The sequence below is a fragment of the Sinohyriopsis cumingii genome, chromosome 2 (genome assembly GCF_028554795.1).
Source record: "Sinohyriopsis cumingii isolate HCF-2022 chromosome 2, ASM2855479v2, whole genome shotgun sequence".
Classification (NCBI taxonomy): domain Eukaryota; kingdom Metazoa; phylum Mollusca; class Bivalvia; order Unionida; family Unionidae; genus Sinohyriopsis; species Sinohyriopsis cumingii.
This window is the reverse complement of record NC_142962.1, coordinates 148,070,359-148,088,788: the sequence shown is the minus strand read 5'-3', so window position 1 is coordinate 148,088,788 and position 18,430 is coordinate 148,070,359. Positions and strand designations below refer to the sequence as shown.

Genomic DNA, 18,430 nt, shown 5'->3' with positions numbered 1-18,430 from the left:
TTATACAGAATTTGTTGTAGTAAATACCTTAAATTATACAGAATTTGTTGTAGTAAATACCTTAATACTTAATATTATAAACTTTGTTGTAGTAAATACCTTTACACTTGAGATTGTAAACTTTCTTGTAGTAAATACCTTTAACGTTTGATATTATAAACTTTGTTGTAGTAAATATTTTAATACCTAATATTATAAACTTTGTTTAGTAAATAACTTTACACTTGATATTATAAACTTTGTTGTAGTAAATACCTTTACAGTTATTATACAGACTTTATTGTATGAAATACCTTTACAGTTAATATTATATAGACTTTGTTGTAATAAGTACCTTACACTCAATACTATGCTTTGTTGTAGTAAATACCTTAATAATTAATATTATAAACTTTGTTGTAGTAAATACCTTTAACACTTGATATTATAAACTTTGTTGTAGTAAATACCTTTACAGTTAATATTATATAGACTTTGTTGTAGTAAGTACCTTACACTCAATACTATGCTTTGTTGTAGTAAATACCTTAATTAATATTATAAACTTAGTTGTAGTAAATACCTTTCCACTTGATATTATAAACTTTGTTGTAGTAAATACCTTTACACTTGATATTATAAACTTTGTTGTAGTAAATGCCTTTAACACTTGATATCATAAACTTTGTTGTAGTAAATACCTTTACAGTTAATATTATATAGACTTTGTTGTAGTAAATACCTTACATTCAATACTATGCTTTGTTGTAGTAAATACCTTTACAGTTAATATTATAAACTTTGTTGTAGTAAATACCTTTACACTTGATATTATAAACTTTGTTGTAGTAAATACCTTAATAATCAATATTATAAACTTTGTTGTAGTAAATACCTTTATACTTGATATTATAAACTTTGTTGTAGTAAATACCTTTAACACTTGATATTATAAACTTTGTTGTAGTAAATACCTTTAATACTTGATATTATGAACTTTGTTGTAGTAAATACCTTTACATATGATATTATAAACTTTGTTGTAGTAAATACCTTTACACTTGAGATTGTAAACTTTGTTGTAGTAAATACCTTTAACGCTTGATATTATAAACTTTGTTGTAGTAAATATTTTAATACTTAATATTATAAACTTTGTTTAGTAAATAACTTTACACTTGATATTATAAACTTTGTTGTAGTAAATACCTTTACAGTTATTATACAGACTTTATTGTATGAAATACCTTTACAGTTAATATTATATAGACTTTGTTGTAGTAAGTACCTTACACTCAATACTATGCTTTGTTGTAGTAAATACCTTAATAATTAATATTATAAACTTTGTTGTAGTAAATACCTTTAACACTTGATATCATAAACTTTGTTGTAGTAAATACCTTTACAATTAATATTATATAGACTTTGTTGTAGTAAGTACCTTACATTCAATACTATGCTTTGTTGTAGTAAATACCTTAATTAATATTATAAACATAGTTGTAGTAAATACCTTTCCACTTGATATTATAAACTTTGTTGTAGTAAATACCTTAATAATCAATATTATAAACTTTGTTGTAGTAAATATCTTTATACTTGATATTATAAACTTTTTTGTAGTAAATACCTTTAACACTTGATGTTATAAACTTTGTTGTAGTAAATACCTTTAATACTTGATATTATAAACTTTGTTGTAGTAAATACCTTTAACACTTGATATCATAAACTTTGTTGTAGTAAATACCTTTACAGTTAATATTATACAGAATTTGTTGTAGTAAATACCTTAATACTTATTGTAAACTTTGTTGTAGTAAATACCTTTACATATGATATTATAAACTTTGTTGTAGTAAATACCTTTACACTTGAGATTGTAAACTTTCTTGTAGTAAATACTTTTAACGCTTGATATTATAAACTTTGTTGTAGTAAATATTTTAATACTTAATATTATAAACTTTGTTTAGTAAATAACTTTACACTTGATATTATAAACTTTGTTGTAGTAAATACCTTTACAGTTATTAGACAGACTTTATTGTATGAAATACCTTTACAGTTAATATTATATAGACTTTGTTGTAGCAAGTACCTTACACTCAATACTATGCTTTGTTGTAGTAAATACCTTAATAATTAATATTATAAACTTTGTTGTAGTAAATACCTTTACACTTGATATTATAAACTTTTGTTGTAGTAAATACCTTTACACTTGATATCATAAACTTTATTGTATGAAATACCTTTACAGTTAATATTATATAGACTTTGTTGTAGTAAATACCTTACACTCCATACTATGCTTTGTTGTAGTAAATACCTTTACACTTGATGTTATAGACTTGATTGAAGTAAATACCATAATACTCAATAATACATTTTGTTGTAGTAAGTACATTTACACTTAATATTATAGTCTTTGTTGTAGTAAATACCTTTACACTTGATATTATCGTTTTTTGTTGTAGTAAATACCGTATTAAGTACTTTTACACTTAATATTATACAGACTTTGTTGTAATATATACTGTTACACTTGAGATTATAATCTTTGCTGTAGTGAATACCTTTACACTTAATAATACATTGTTGTAGTAAGTACTTTTACACTTAATATTATACAGACTTTGTTGTAGTAAATACCTTTACACTTGAGATTATAATTTTTGCTGTAGCGAATACCTTTACACTCAATAATACATTGTTGTAGTAAGTACATCTACACTTAATATTATACAGACTTTGTTGTAGTATATACCTTTACACTTGAGATTATAATTTTTGCTGTAGTGAATACCTTTACACTTGAATACCTTTACACTCAATAATACATTGTTGTAGTAAGTACTTTTACACTTAATATTATAGACTTTTTTGTAGAATATACCTTGACACTCAATAATACACTTTGTTGTAGTATATACCTTTACACTCAATAATACATTCTGTTGTAGTAAATACCTTTACACTCAATAATACACTCTGTTGTAGTAAATAGCTTTACACTCAATAATACACTTTGTTGTAGTAAATACCTTTACACTCAATAATACACTTTGTTGTAGTAAATAGCTTTACACTCAATAATACACTTTGTTGTAGTAAATACCTTTACACTCAATAATACACTTTGTTGTAGTAAATACCTTTACACTCAATAATACACTTTATTGTAGTATATACCTTAACGCTCAATAATACACACTGTTGCATTAAGTACTTTTACACTTAATATTATACAGACAATGTTGTAGCAAATGTTCATACACTCAAAACTATACTGTGTTTGTACACAAATGATTGAAAACCCTTATGATATTTCTTGGGTTTTGAGAGGCACAAGATATAGCTTTGACAAGAGTGTGTGTTTTTGTGTGGTTCGGATTTTTAATGTAGCTTTAACACTTTTTCAGTCATATCAATACTATGTCTGCAATGTTACAGTTTATAGTTATGTCCAGCACTGGGGCATTATGCAGCAGACATGTAGCATCATTTCCCACCCAGGAACATTATCCTGACACCAGGACGACTAGTCCTAACACTACCCTCTTATGCTGAGCACCTAGTGAGGCAGCTGTTAGTACCATTTTTACACTGCCTGGGATTAATTTGGCCAGGGTTTGAACCCATGACCTAACGCATCCAATGTAGATGCTCTAACCATTAGGCCACTGAATGGTCGGTTTTGATAATAGCTACTTCCTTTTGTCTACATGTTATATAGACATGAAAGATGGCATTTTGTCATTTCATAATTACAGGATTCAAGAGGTAGCAGTGCTTCTTTCTAATCTTAATGAGATCGTGGAATGTATTCAAAAGAGAAAGTACAATTTTAAAACTACAATTGTTTAAATAAAATAGCACATCATAATGGTGGATTTCAATTAACTGTCTATCTATATGGTGGGAAAATAAAATGGTGTTCACATTGGTTAAACAACATTCTATTATCCAATGAATTCTGCATATACCAAGTATGTTATCATGACGCAGCAGCACAGTCTGGTAGAGTTCTGTCTCTCTGAACCAGCTAACTTCTTCTGTTGTGAAGAAAATCTTTACTGCCACATTTTCTCCTCGCCATTTTCCTTTCCACACTTCACCATAGCGTCCCTTTCCCACACTGTGCACAAGCTGAATCTGCTTGGCAATGGTTCTCTGAATCTGAACAAGTTAAACAAAAGACAGGATTTATTCTTCTATGCCCAATATACATGAATATTTTCAGCCCTTTGTTCCCAAATGTTTTATGGAAAAAATTGCCAGAATGATTTGAACTGATATTATTAATGTCCTACAACTGTGTGAAAGATGAATACAGGAATAGCAGAATAATCTGTGTTATGTCATGTGGCTGTACATTATCCATTAGAATTACTGAAATCTGCAATCTTGTATTCCTACTTTGAAAGCTCTAGTCTAAATAGAAAGGAAGAGAAAATGAGGGAAGAATAAGCTGCAACTAACACTGCCTATGTCAACTGCTACTCCCCACTAAATGGCTGGAGCACTGTAAAATGGGGATATAGTGGGTCAATCAGACAACAAAATATGGTCAAAATCTACCGTAAAACTGATATGGTCAAAATCTACCGTAAAACTGATATGATTGAAGATAATATGTAGCTTCATAGCTAAAATAATTCAAATCAAAAAATGTTTTACAAGCCAGTCAGATCAAAGTCAACCATGGTTAGAACTTTGTAAAATATTGGCCCAAAAAGCAGATGAACATCAAAATCGGGTAAGATATTTGTCAAGGTAAAGCTTTTCGGAAAATGTGATTGAAATCAAAGAAAGATGGATGCTTGAGTGTTCTAAAGGCATTAAGATGCAGGGCTATTCAATGTCAGCCAGGGACCATAATTCTGTAATAGATATTCAAAATCTGGTCATCATAGCTGCATGAGACCATTTTGTTGTGACCTGCTTTAGCAAATCTGGAGGAAATCAAATGCAAAATGTGTGTGCTAGTTTTCACAAGCCAGTGAATACCTATTCTAAATAGTTCCTGAGCAACAAGTCAGTAAAATATAAAGCAAAACCTTGATACGATGCACACACACAATATATCTGATTTTAAAGAAGAAAATTGTTAAAAAAGAAAACCAGTATTTTCTAGTATATTTTTTCATAATATTTACCATCATAGCTTAAGAGAATTACTACCAACTCGCAAATCTAGCTGTCCCAGGCTAATATATTTTAGCTAAAAGCTATTTTCTGCCCACCTATGTGGCAGTTAGAGTCATCTCCCCTTGATGCATGAAGCGGTGCCAAATCCTGTGACTTCTTCAGTTACTAATGCAGTGGAAAGCACACTCTCTATATGGATATAACTATGGAGTTGGCTGGGAGGGTGTATGTGTGTTATGACTGGGTAAGTATTATTGAAGAAACATATTTCAGTTGAAAAAAACGGGCTTTTTCTTCAAATACATTACCTGATCATAATACCATAGCAGAATATGTAAGAGGTGGAGCGACATACATCCCCCTATCCCACAGAGACCATTTCCAGTTCCCTAACGTATGTGAGACAGATAATGCAACTGGAGATTAGACTCCATATGTTGAGAAGAGGCTTCAAAAAGGACAAATTTTCCCTCCAAATCTATAAGTTGTGAAGTCACACCTTTTATGAAGCTGTTGAATGACCTGGGAAGGTAACCAATGTGCCATGGTGATAAGTCCCACCAGCTCGAGTTGAGCCCTCTAAGATGAAAGATCTTGGAGATAAAAGCTGGAGAAAAGTGGAGTAAGATTTCAATACCAATGCATGGATAAGATTTTCACTTAAATGCAATGTTTGTGGAAAATGCCCAAACACTATGGAGGACAAAAGTGCTGATATATTGTCCTTTCCCTCAGTGAGGGGTAAGAGGCATAATCTCTCTCGATGCAACATTTCTCTTTCTTTAGTACCACTACAAAGCTCACACTGGGTACTGTAGAAGACACTGGATGAAGTGTCCAGATTAGACAGGAATTTCATTACAAAAGTCTGATTACCTATGAACAGTAACCTGCTCTTGGCAATGAAAGCTGAGCCATCATTTTTTATACTGATCCATCTTGGCAGAACTGTATGTAGTTCAGGTCCACTGACAGAGCATGCACTATGCTGATTATGCTTAATGTTCACTAATGCAACGAGGAAACAGTCTTACATGAGAGTGAACCAATGAGGCTCTTGAGAGTGGTTCAAATGGTGAGAGTTAACCAATGAGGCTCTTGAGAGTGGTTCAAATGGTGAGAGTTAACCAATGAGGCTCTTGAGAGTGGTTCAAATGGTGAGAGTTAACTAATGAAGCTCTTGAGAGTTGTTCAAATGGTGTCTTGTTCAGCCAGGTTAGTACTCACGATAGATTCTACTTTCGGCAAAGAGCCAACATATTTGGACATACACTGTGTAATCAAAATTAGACCAGATCAGACAAGTCTTTCTTTTGTCTAATACCATCTCTTCCAGGATTATTTAGGGTGTCACTGATTGTGCAACAAAGCCTTTAAGTGTGACTGGCGCTGTTTCTCTTTAAAGAGCCATAGTATAAAGTTAATTATTTGAGGTCTTGTTGCCTGCAGAGGTAAAATGTGTTCTTAAGCACACCACTGTGTAAAGACTATCCACTGTCTTCATATGCCTTTAAAGTAGAGGGCATCTTTCTTGAGCAATTTCTCCACAACAGGTTGTGAAAATTGTGTGTTCTTGAGGGCTTGTTTAATAAAGTCCAGATGTACAGGGTCAGCAACTGCGGGTTGAGATAAAACACATGCTGTTGTGGTTACATGAGTTGAGGGACTATCTTGATTTTTCTGACTGTTTTGTTGCAAAATTGACCAGGTCATCGATCCACAATTTCCCATTTGAGTGGAACAATCAAGATAAGGTGAATCTCCAATTTTCTTAACTTCTGTATCACCTTCAGAATCCAAAGTGTTGGAGAGTAAACATGTATCCAGGCCATTCCAATCTATAGAAAGTACATTGATTGCCCAGGCCACTGGATCTGGGACTGATGAGATAATGGTCTCGATCCCATCTTGTTGCAAACAGATCCACCATTGGTCAATCCCAATGGACATATTATCTGAGTGAAAACCGAGGGATGAGAATATTGTTTGTATTAGTGAATTCTTCCGGGATGAGTCTGCGGATACCTTTAGTTGGCATAGAAGATGACAAACTTGGACATGGATTTGCTGTTGAAGATGCCACCTCAGAAAATACCAAAACAAAAACGCATATGACTGGGGACATGATTTTGTCTTGCCATTTGAGATACCACCACAGTGGAGTTGTCAGACATAAGGAGAGTCACTTCCCATGTAGATCCTCCTGCCACCAATGAAAAGCTTTCAAAATGACTTTCATCTTGAGAAAGCTGATAAATAAATGCCAATTATGAAGGGGCCACACTCCAATGACTTCCCAGAATAATGGATGGAGGTGTGCCACCCCCCACCCCCCGGGCTCTCTGTGCTTGCATCCATACAGATTTTCGGAGGTTGTACTACAGAAGTATACCCAATGTTAGTCAAGCGAGGCTGCCTCATCTTCCAAGATGGAACCACATATTTGTGCAGATTGTGAGAAGTTGGTCCAATGGGCAAAGTCTCTGCCTCCATTTCCACAAAAGAATTATTGTAATGGATGGATAAATAGGTGACCTAGGACTAAGAGAACTGCTGCTGCACTGAGCAAACCCACTCAAGAATTATCTGATCATCCTGTATGAGCATGGACTTAACCACTGTACTGTTTCTTCATTGCTCATTCCTGAAGAGACATACTGTTTACTGACTGTTGAATTCCATACCTAGATGAACAAAATGTTGAGATGAGTCAAAGTTGGATTTGTCCTTGTTGACAAGGACACAAGGTTGAGAAGGTGAGTAACACGAGATATTATGTCCTGCTCCTAGATATAACTCACCTGATCCTTTGACAGATTGACAGAATGTAGTCCAGATTGATGATGTTGCCACCATGGAGGTGGTCTGGACATGGGCCATTTCCCTGTCCATTAACTGAGTGAAACCCCCAAGGACTGATGTGAAGTCCAGCTGGGAGTGCCCTGAACTAGTAAATGTTGTCTCTAAATGAATTCCAGGAACTTCCCGGAAGCCATGTGTTTTCATTGTGAACCAAGGGGCATGAATGAGTGTGATAAGGTCAGTGACAGGGCGAAGAATGCCTTATGTGTAGCAGAAGGTCCATGGATAAAGAAGGTCCATGGAAAGTGATACCGAGTCTCTTGGAAACCAACTGATGGAACCATGGGTTGTCGTGGCATATCTTGACCCATTCAGCAGCGAAGAATTGGAGCCTTTCCCCTACCAGGATCTGTGACGAGGGCAGTGAGAAGATTTAATTTTTTCTTTGAGATAGGGAGATGCTTGTGGAAAGAAATGCTAGCAAAAGCAAATGCCCTATCTCTGCCTCTTTTATCCTTTTGTTTGGGAGAACTGTGTTTTTGATGGTTGTAGATTTGGTAGGATTGCTTCCCATTGGCATGTGTCCTAGGGGCATCCCTGTGATCTTTTTATTGATTTCCCTGAAAATCACTTCACAGAAGCCAAGACTGAGAGTGGGAAATTGGATCCTTGGTGGCTTGTTTGTGGATTTTTGTCCACCTAACCATTAAAAAAGGAGATGAGATGATAAAGGTTGTGATCATAGCTTGGCCTTGTGACGGTCTTAAGAAAGGTGAAGACAGAGAGCGCTGTTCTGCTAGTTTTAAGTGTATAGCTGCTGTTATGGCATTGGCCAGAGGATGTTGGACAGCTTTGCTTAACATGTGGGTCATTCTGGAAACAGACTCCCATGCATGTCCGATGGGATTCTGGGTGAAAGGTGATAAACTGTGTGCCATTAAAAGACTTCCAATCTATATGTATGCTTTGTCATCCCCAAAGCTACATCTCAGGTCAACTGATGTGGGATCCAAATATAAAAGTGGTGTGTGGGATTTATAGAACAGCTGACTAAAGTTCAAGGTAAGGCATCTTTGCAAGAGTAAGAATCAGTTAACACTTGGGTCTTGTAATTGATGATATAAGTATCCCAGAATGTCATTAACTCTGCCAGACTGTGGAATTAACTTGAGCATAGAATCTTCCTTTTAAGCCAACATACTGATGCAAGAACTTAGACCAAGCAGTTGTTGCAGAGAAAGGAGGAGGACAGAACTCTGTTGGTACTATTCAGAAATCTTCTACAGTAAAAGCCTGTAATGCTGAGTCTTCATGCAGCAAGTAATATCTAATAATGAGACTGGTAAGTTTCATTATCTTTGGATTAACATGTTGACAGGGACATTTCTTATGCTACCAGTGAAGTAACTGGAGAAGAATGTTGAGGATGGTGACTCACAAACTCACAGAATGTCCAGAGTTAGACAGTGACTTCCAAGCTGTCACCAAGTACAGGAATCATTTTAGTGGCATAAAATTTAGAACAAAGTGAAGCAACATCTTTAAAATACTGAGGCACTAAACTAGGCATCGTATGCTGGGAGTGTCTAGCAGCACTGCCCAGGTTAGACTGATCCACGAGAGGAGTGCCTGTATAACCTGGGTTCATGAAAACTCATTCTTCTGGTGGCTGATACTATATGATTGATAGTGGTCATGACCCATTATAATCAGATGTATATGTCATAGTCCGGTCATGATGAAACAGGGCCAACTTGGTTGGCATGACATTGTCCTGTTGGGATGACATTGGGACAGGGTACAGGATATTGATCCACGTAGCCTATTTATAATTCTGATGTGTGAGATGGTAAAACTGTCTGTTTGCTCACTATCTCACTCCCAAGCAAGTGAAACAGTGTTGAGCCCAAGCATGCAAACTGATTACATCTTTATATGTTCTGTGCCTTCCACTTAGTACCCTCATTACTGCTGCCCATTGATTTCTGTTCATAATATGTCAGTCTGACAGTTATTTTGTTGGCTGAAAACCTGAGTAAACTACACATGCCGAGTCACTGTCAGTCTGGTCTTGCCCGAAATTGAGCAAACAATATATACAAATGTAGCATGCATGCATCCTGCTTTATGAACTTCAATGCTACACACTCTGAAAATTACATGTAAATGGGCACATGTGGCTGCCCATACATATACAGTATTGGAGTCTCACTATTAATGGTTACTAAGTGGATGCTAAAAGATAAATTCTAATAAAAGTTACCGTTAGGAAAGGTTAAGTGACTGCCTATACAAGTAAAATCACCTAAGTGTCACTTGCAGTAACTATAAAATGGAAATTAGGACTATACTACGCAAAAAAAAAAGATATTACTGATACTTACAATGTGGATGCTATAATTTCAATTGTAAGCCAATATTACCTGTGGGAAATGCTATATGATGACCTATACAGGTAAAATCAGTAGAGCATCATGAATAACAATTAATAAGTGGACACAAGACCATATTTATATAGAAGACTTACATGTATCTGACCATAGTAGAATATAAATTTTTAAGTAAATTAGGAATATTAGCCTGCTAACTTGTGAATCCAGCCCTGTTAAAGACATAAATCATCTTTTCCTGTCCATCTCATGCACACTAAGGACATTAACTCTTGCTTTTTATTTCCCCTTGCAACTGCCACGTGTTGCTAGTTTTTAGATGAGCGATATACTAACGAGGATGCACGCAAGGTTGGGAGGGGTTTTAAGTTACCTGATTGACTAAGTACTCTTGGAAAAACATAATTTACTTAAAAATTTGCTTTCTCCTTCAAATACATTCCCCAATAACATTACATTAGGGGAATAGGTAATAGGAGGAGTGAATGCTGAGCATCCAACCGCTACCTTGGGTATCTTCCTCGGGAAGGATGGAAGGATTTCCCCAAGAAACGATAACTCTTTCTCCTAAAATTTTTTACTGCCAAATCCAGTGAACTTATGGGCTGTGTTGTTTTAACTGTGTCTGATGGCTATCTGTGCTGCCACCACCAGACCCACCAGATTCAGGGTTTGCCTCTGCGATGCTAAATCTCTGAGGTTCAAACTCTAGAAGGCCGATTATGCATGCCAGACTACAGCTTCAATTATATCCCTGATCGAATATTATGTTTGAGCGAGAGGTTAACGATTCTATCAAAACAACACCAAATAAGAAGAAACTAAGCATAAATTAACAATGCAGCATAATAAAACTCACTAATATTATCACCATTATGAAGTGAAAATAATCAAAGATGTGATAACTTGCTATGACCTTGCATGACATGAACTATAGTTTGGTACAATGTGGTTTTAAAAGGTCAGAGACCGTAAAGGTGAAAAAAATCACTTAAATTTGGCACGAATTGTAAAAAATAATCTATCCAACCTACAGCAGAATGATCAATCCGCATAACAGACCCAAAAGTAATTTTGCATGGTTCAATTTGAACACAAAAATGGCTTGGATTGTCAGAGGTTAAACTGTTCTATATTACTAGTGACCCCTGGCAGTGGCAAGGGGAGGTAATTGGTAATTACCCTTTGTCTATATGAGATTGACAAGAAAGACGATTTTCATATTTTTAGTAGGGCTGGATTCACACGGTAGCAGGCTAATATTTTATCATAATGTGATTGAGGAACATACTTGAAGAAGAAATTATACAGTAATATACTACGAGTTTTCTACACACTCCAGAACTGCACTTATTTAAATACACTATAGCAATGTGAGGGTATGCCAATGTGACTTGTGCAGGTATGTAACAAGGGACCTATGTGCGTCAAGACGGCAAAGTGATGAGAACTAAAAGTCAAAAACTTTGTTGTTCAAGCAAGAAACAGAGAAGTTTGAAATTTAAAGATGGAGTATACTTCTCTTCAAAGAGAATACTCCTAAAATTTGCTTTAAGGTAGAAAACTTCTCAAATGATTGTATGTGGATTGCAAGGCTTATGTCTGTAGTGAGTGTGCTACTTGGATGAGCAGAAGTAACTTAAGAATTCACAGGATTTGGAAACAATCACAGTAACAAGGGGAGATCACACTATCTAACCACCACCTTGGCGGGTAGATAACTTTTAGCAATTATGCTAAAAAGGTTCAATTTGGGAGGACTAGATCTGCAAGATAAGAAGGTACTATGATCAAGTAACATATATGAAGAAGAAACTGAATGCTAGTGTTAACACTCTAGCTGGATGCTTACTCTAAATAAATCATGGGTATAAACTCTTCTGGTCATCATCACTCATCCAAGAGAATGCCAAAAGTGTGAATTCCACGATGTACAAAATCAAAAGGGATGCTTATTTTAAGCTGACCAAGTCATAACTCAGTTTGATAGGGTACAAAATTTTTTCAATGAACTCCTGAGCTCACATTAATATGAAGCTCTTCAGTGAATTCAACTGAAATGAGCAAAAAGTGTAAATGCTAGTGTTCAAAAGCCACTGGGATGCATATCAAGGTCCATAACTCTTCAAAATAGGCATTGAACTCATGAACTCACTTATTAACCTTCTCAACAAAATTAGCTGAAATCAAAGGAGAGTAGTGGATGCTAGTGTCTTTCACAAACATGTGGTGGGGGAGGGGAAGGGGGTGGATAGACTGATAGATGATATTTCTGTATCCTCTTGCCATAGTGGGTGAGGGACAAAAAGAAATAGGAAAAGTAAAAGAAGAAAAAAGAGTAAAAGAGAAAGAGTGTGGGAATAACTGAGCAAGGGATCTGTAAGAGTGTGCAAGTAGAGAGAAAGAGTTGGAATGTCAGAGCAAGGGTACCTGAAAGAATGTGCAATTGAGAGAGAGAGAGAGAGAGAGAGAGAAAGAGAGAGATTATTTTCTTGTCCTCCCACCAGCAGAGGCAGTCCTGATCCACTTCCAGAGGAGTGACAACTATCAATTATGTCTTTTAGTGTGTCCATAGTAGGAATGAATGACTCCTGCTCCACATCCTCCAGATACTGCTGTCGTTGAATCTCACGCTTCCGGTATCTGATCAAACAAAAGACATTCTTAATAATATTATGCACAAGTGAAATTAAATCTGAAACTTTCACGCACATGCCATACCCACAAATACATTCTGAAAATTCTCATCATCTCCCCTGCACTCAAGCTCTCTTGGTGATAGGATTAATATTCTATGAATAAAGTGGAGACCTAAAAACCATCCCTAATAAAATTCCAAAGTTTAAAAGTCTTTATTTAAATGTAGAAAAACACACACACACAAGGACTAGATGATTCATTAGTTTTTTTTGTATGGGGGCAACAGATAGGGAAAACCAGGAACGTTCTTACCTGAGATAGACAAAAGTTGCAGTAATGATCAATATGATGAGACAAACAGTGAGTGAAACTAACAGGGCAATCTGTGTCATGCTCTCGTAGCCTCCATTATAATGCTCTGGCAGATAGTCTACAATTAAAAAAATAGGAAGTCAAAATTGGGACATATAGATGCTAGAGTGTTCTAAAGATATTGAGATGCAAGGCAGTTCTGAATTAATCAAGAGCCATAACTCTGCCAAATATACTCAAAATCTAGTCATATAGCAGAAAGTGCCATTTTTTCAAACTGACTGTACCCTTCTGAAATGTAAGCAATATGGACTCATGACAGGATATTGATTTTTTAAAAATAGGTTTAGGAAAATAAAATTGTATGCAATGATACATATAATTTCTGAATGTGTTTTCTGTGTGCTGTGGCATTTCAATATTTAATGATGAATGTGTTTTCTGTGTGCTGTGGTATTTCAATATTTAATGCTGAATGTGTTTTCTGTGTGCTGTGGCATTTCAATATTTAATGATGAATGTGTTTTCTGTGTGCTGCGGCATTTCAATATTTAATGCTGAATGTGTTTTCTGTGTGCTGTGGCATTTCAATATTAAATGCTGAATGTGTTTTCTGTGTGCTGTGGCATTTCAATATTTAATGCTGAATGTGTTTTCTGTGTGCTGTGGCATTTCAATATTAAATGCTGAATGTGTTTTCTGTGTGCTGTGGCATTTCAATATTTAATGTTGAATGTGTTTTCTGTGTGCTGTGGCATTTCAATATTAAATGCTTACGGGCTTTCTTTCCGTGTGCTGTGGCATTTCAATATTTAATGCTGAATGTGTTTTCTGTGTGCTGTAGCATTTCAATATTAAATGCTTAAGGGCTTTCTTTTCGTGTGCTGTGGCATTTCAATATTTAATGTTGAATGTGTTTTCTGTGTGCTGTGGCATTTCAATATTTAATGTTGAATGTGTTTTCTGTGTGCTGTGGCATTTCAATATGTAATGCTGAATGTGTTTTCTGTGTGCTGAGGCATTTCAATATTAAATGCTTAAGGGCTTTCTTTCTGTGTGCTGTGGCATTTCAATATTTAATGCTTAAGGGCTTTCTTTCCGTGTGCTGTGGCATTTCAATATTTAATGCTGAAATCATCAGTTATGGGGTTTATTATTCTGGACAGGAATTGCCAGAAATGGCTACTTTTCGTATCAGCATCACTAAGGCCCTGAGGCTAGGATTTACTGGCAGTAGCATACCTATTATGACAGTTTAAGACCCTAATGAAATAATTAATAATGAACAGGTGTTAAAAGCTGTTTAATGATGTTTTTATGCCAATTACTGGCAAATTCCACCTGCAAAACCAACAATGTGGTTTCCTCTATTCCATGACAGCTGAGTGCTTTTACAGAAACTGACCTGATGACAATATGACTATCAATGTCACTAAAATACAAATTGAAGTCTCACACCAAAATGTTACTTTTTCATTCTAGCTGCCTCCTTGGAAGGTCCCTGTCAGAAGACTGTCATTCTATCCAAATGAGTTATAAATAAGCTGACTTGAACACATACTCAAAGTTCACAGAATAAAAGAAAGCGAACAACTTTCTCACCACAAACAAAATTATCAGTCTGTATTATATGTGTCTTGCTTAATTAGCAAAATTATGCATGCGTGTCATGATTATGAAGGTCTAACATTAGACAAACCTTTCAAAAGACTTTGGTTACTCTAACTGGATAGAGTTTTGCACCATGAATGTTTCTGGATTTGAAAATACATAATGACAGCTAATGCGTCAAGGGGCAAGTGAAGACAACATTTATCTATTTGCAGGGAGAAAAAAAATATTCACAATTCTGAGAAATTATAAATTGTTGTGGTGTTTTTTGGTTTGCGTTTTAAGCTCAAATTTGTTGCTCTAGAAAGCATTACACTCAAACCCTAGGATGACTAGAATTGCTTACCTGGTGCACCTATTGTAGACCGTTCAGTATAAGTGGGTTCAAGGTCTTTGTTGCAATATGGCTCATCATCACAACATTCAATACCCTTTGGAACTGAATGGGGTACCAGGTCACCATGACACTGTGAAGAAATTAAATAAATTATAATTTATTCATAAACTTGCTGAAACTTAAGAAAGGGTCCTTTATGCTTTATTTGTTAATTACAGACATGATTCCCAATCCTGTTTTTATAGTTGATTCCAATACAATTTGATTTGCTCTATTTGGAATGTAATGGATACTACCCATAAATTCATATTATTATCCTTTGCTGTTCTTGAAATTATTTCAAACAAAAAGTTTGGGAATGAAACATTAAAGTCAGTGATAAATGTGTGTGACATAGAAATAAATTCCATATTTTAAATTTCTTAAATATTATCTGACCCCTGTTCTTTTTTGAGCGTACATCAGAAAAATGTCCTAACAACAACACATCTCAATTTATCAACTACATGTGCCTGCAAGAATAGACACATGTAGAAATTCACACAATAATCTGCATCACTTTTTGTTCTGGTTATTAATTTGTCCTTGTTTCTTTTTAATTTCCATACTACATCCAAGACCCACTTTAATGAAAGTAGTATGCAAATGCAAAAGACATTCATCCATATTGCATTCAATATTAGGATTAAAGCCAAATGCCAAACTATGAATCACATACATGTAAGATTATTTGCATGGGACACATTAATATGTACATCACAATTCTTCTAAAATTTATTCAGTAACAATAATGTGGCACCATATATTAAAATAAGTTTTAAAAAAGCAAGGTATGCTACAGAATTTTTTTCTGTAGCTCTATTCATAGACTCATGTGCAAATGAATGACAAAATATTGGAAATGGAGAACAAAGGCAGTCATTTCTATTTACACTAGATAATTCAAATTTAAAGCAATAAAAAAAATTGTTTCACTATGCAGTGTCTGTAATGTATGCACTGGAAACACTACTGGAAAATGATTTTACTGATGTGTATAAAATTCCACAGCAGTCTCAAATGATGGTTGATTTCCAATCACACTACAGAAAACCAGTCAGTTCATAAGAAATGGAATTATCAGAGAAGATAACAACTATTTAAAATGCATGAAATGTCAACAAAGTGATTTTCATAGAGGTAAAAAGTCAATTAGTTGGCCACTTGTTCATGAATCTTTCATCAAGGACCAGCCAAGGAGAGACAGTCTCACTTTGAAGTCAGCCACTATGCTTGTCAGCTTCCTACCTTTTTAGCCAACAATGGTTAGTCAGGAAGTACATGTACTCATTGTTCAAAACAACCCATGAAAAGTGCCAAGCTCCAATATTTTTAGCACTGAATAAATGTTCTGCATTTCTTGCAGTCACAAAACCAAACATTATAAAATGAACAAGATAGTTTGTGAAAAATTAATTTTTGGATGTGTACTATTCATTGCAAAATGAAACAAGGTTAAGTTGTGATATTTCTGTGTAAAACTGGTTTCTGGTGGTATATAAAGCAACCCATATAATTACAAAAACGTCCTTCATGAATTTTTACCACATCATATAGAATAGAAGTTGATCACAGCAGCATATAGCTATGGTATGTTAAACAAAAGCCCTACCAAACTACAGGCTTTCTCTTTTTACATACAACTTGCGTATCTTTATAACAAAATGAGTCTTATTTTATGCAAGAAATGAGAGAAAGCTTATACATTGTAACTTTCTATCAAAACAACCTGTAGCTTTATCTGTTGACTCACAAAATGGCATTGTCTATGAGATTATGAGATAGTATGCACTATTTAAATGTGGAGCAATTATATTCATTTTGGAATTCTTCTATTGACAATTTTTTTTTTAGCACTCTTTATTCAGAAATAAATAAGTAAATTGCTGCTTAGCAATGTTTTTTGTTAAGAAATATTTTATGTAATTATTTCTGTTATTAACCTGCTACAGTACTTTTTTTTTTCTAGATTTGTTATATAGTTTAAATTGGTCATAACTAACATAAACAAATGTAAAGTTTCAGAAATTTAACACACGGAAGTTAAAATAAGCCAGCATTACTGGAATAATCAAAATGAGCATCGACAATATTTGTGATTACTCCCGTTTGCAGAGGCATACAAGCATACTTAATTGTATCAATTAATATTAATATGTGACTTCATGTTTTTAAGGGCTTTAAACAGGTATCCCTGGTAGAACTGATTTATCTACTCCATAATGGAGGTGGAAGAGGTTTTGGCTTGCAGACTGTAAATCGTGATTATTTCCAGTTTATTGTGAGCATATTGGACAGGCCACCACCATTTCATAGTGGACCGACAAGACATCACAAGAAGTCATTAAGTGAACCAGAATCTAAACTGTGATAAATGAAATGCCCTCTAAATGCAAAACACAAGTGTACCATGGTTCACCTTTGTACTTAAGTACTTATGATATATAGCAGAAATAAAAGAAACCATCAATTACTGGCCTGTGACACTGATGATAAGACCTCAAACATGCAATGTAACACATCTTCAAGCGGCAATATACAGGTACCAAGTTTCATCAATTTATGCTAAACACTGAAGATATAACCTAGACTGTAATACATGAGATGCCATCAAAATGAGAAGCATAAATGTACCACGGTTCACCCTTGTGCCCCAGTGTTTATGATATAACGCAGAAATAAAGAAGCCATCAAATATACTTAACAGTGACCTTGATGAGAAGATCTCAAACATTGCAACACATCTTCTAGTGACAATATATATGTATGTACTATGCTTCATCCATTTATCTTAAACATCTATTATGTTAAAAAACTGAAGCAAAAAATATGACTGAAACATGAAACATTGATATTGCCTTGACCTTCAAGATAAATCCCCCAATACTGTATGTGACACAATTTTCAGTGATGATAAACAGATATACACAGGTTAATTCCATTCACTGCAAACGGCTTCAATCTTGAAGAGTGGAAACTAAATGGCTCTAAATTTGAAGAATGGAAACTAAAGTGTAATAGAAAAATTCAACATATCACATTCGGACAATGACCTTGAAGATAAGACACACCCAATGTGGTATCAACCTGCTAATGATACCATACATGTATACAAGGTTGCATCACTTCATCTCAAACAGCTCTAAAGGTACTGAGTGGAGAA

At 34.7% G+C, this 18,430-nt stretch overlaps 1 protein-coding gene across 1 annotated transcript in view; it reads right to left on the bottom strand.

The window, feature by feature from the left end:
* Positions 1-18,430, bottom strand: part of LOC149806046 (bone morphogenetic protein receptor type-1B-like) — an 85,024-nt gene that overhangs the window by 28,627 nt on the left and 37,967 nt on the right. Inside the window, exons 3-6 of the mRNA XM_089950912.1 lie at positions 15,238-15,358; positions 13,281-13,398; positions 12,833-12,971; positions 3,972-4,164 (exon numbers count right to left, since the gene is read on the bottom strand). Coding sequence (XP_089807038.1) covers positions 3,972-4,164; positions 12,833-12,971; positions 13,281-13,398; positions 15,238-15,358 — 571 coding nt within the window. The remainder of the gene's footprint in view (positions 1-3,971; positions 4,165-12,832; positions 12,972-13,280; positions 13,399-15,237; positions 15,359-18,430) is intronic.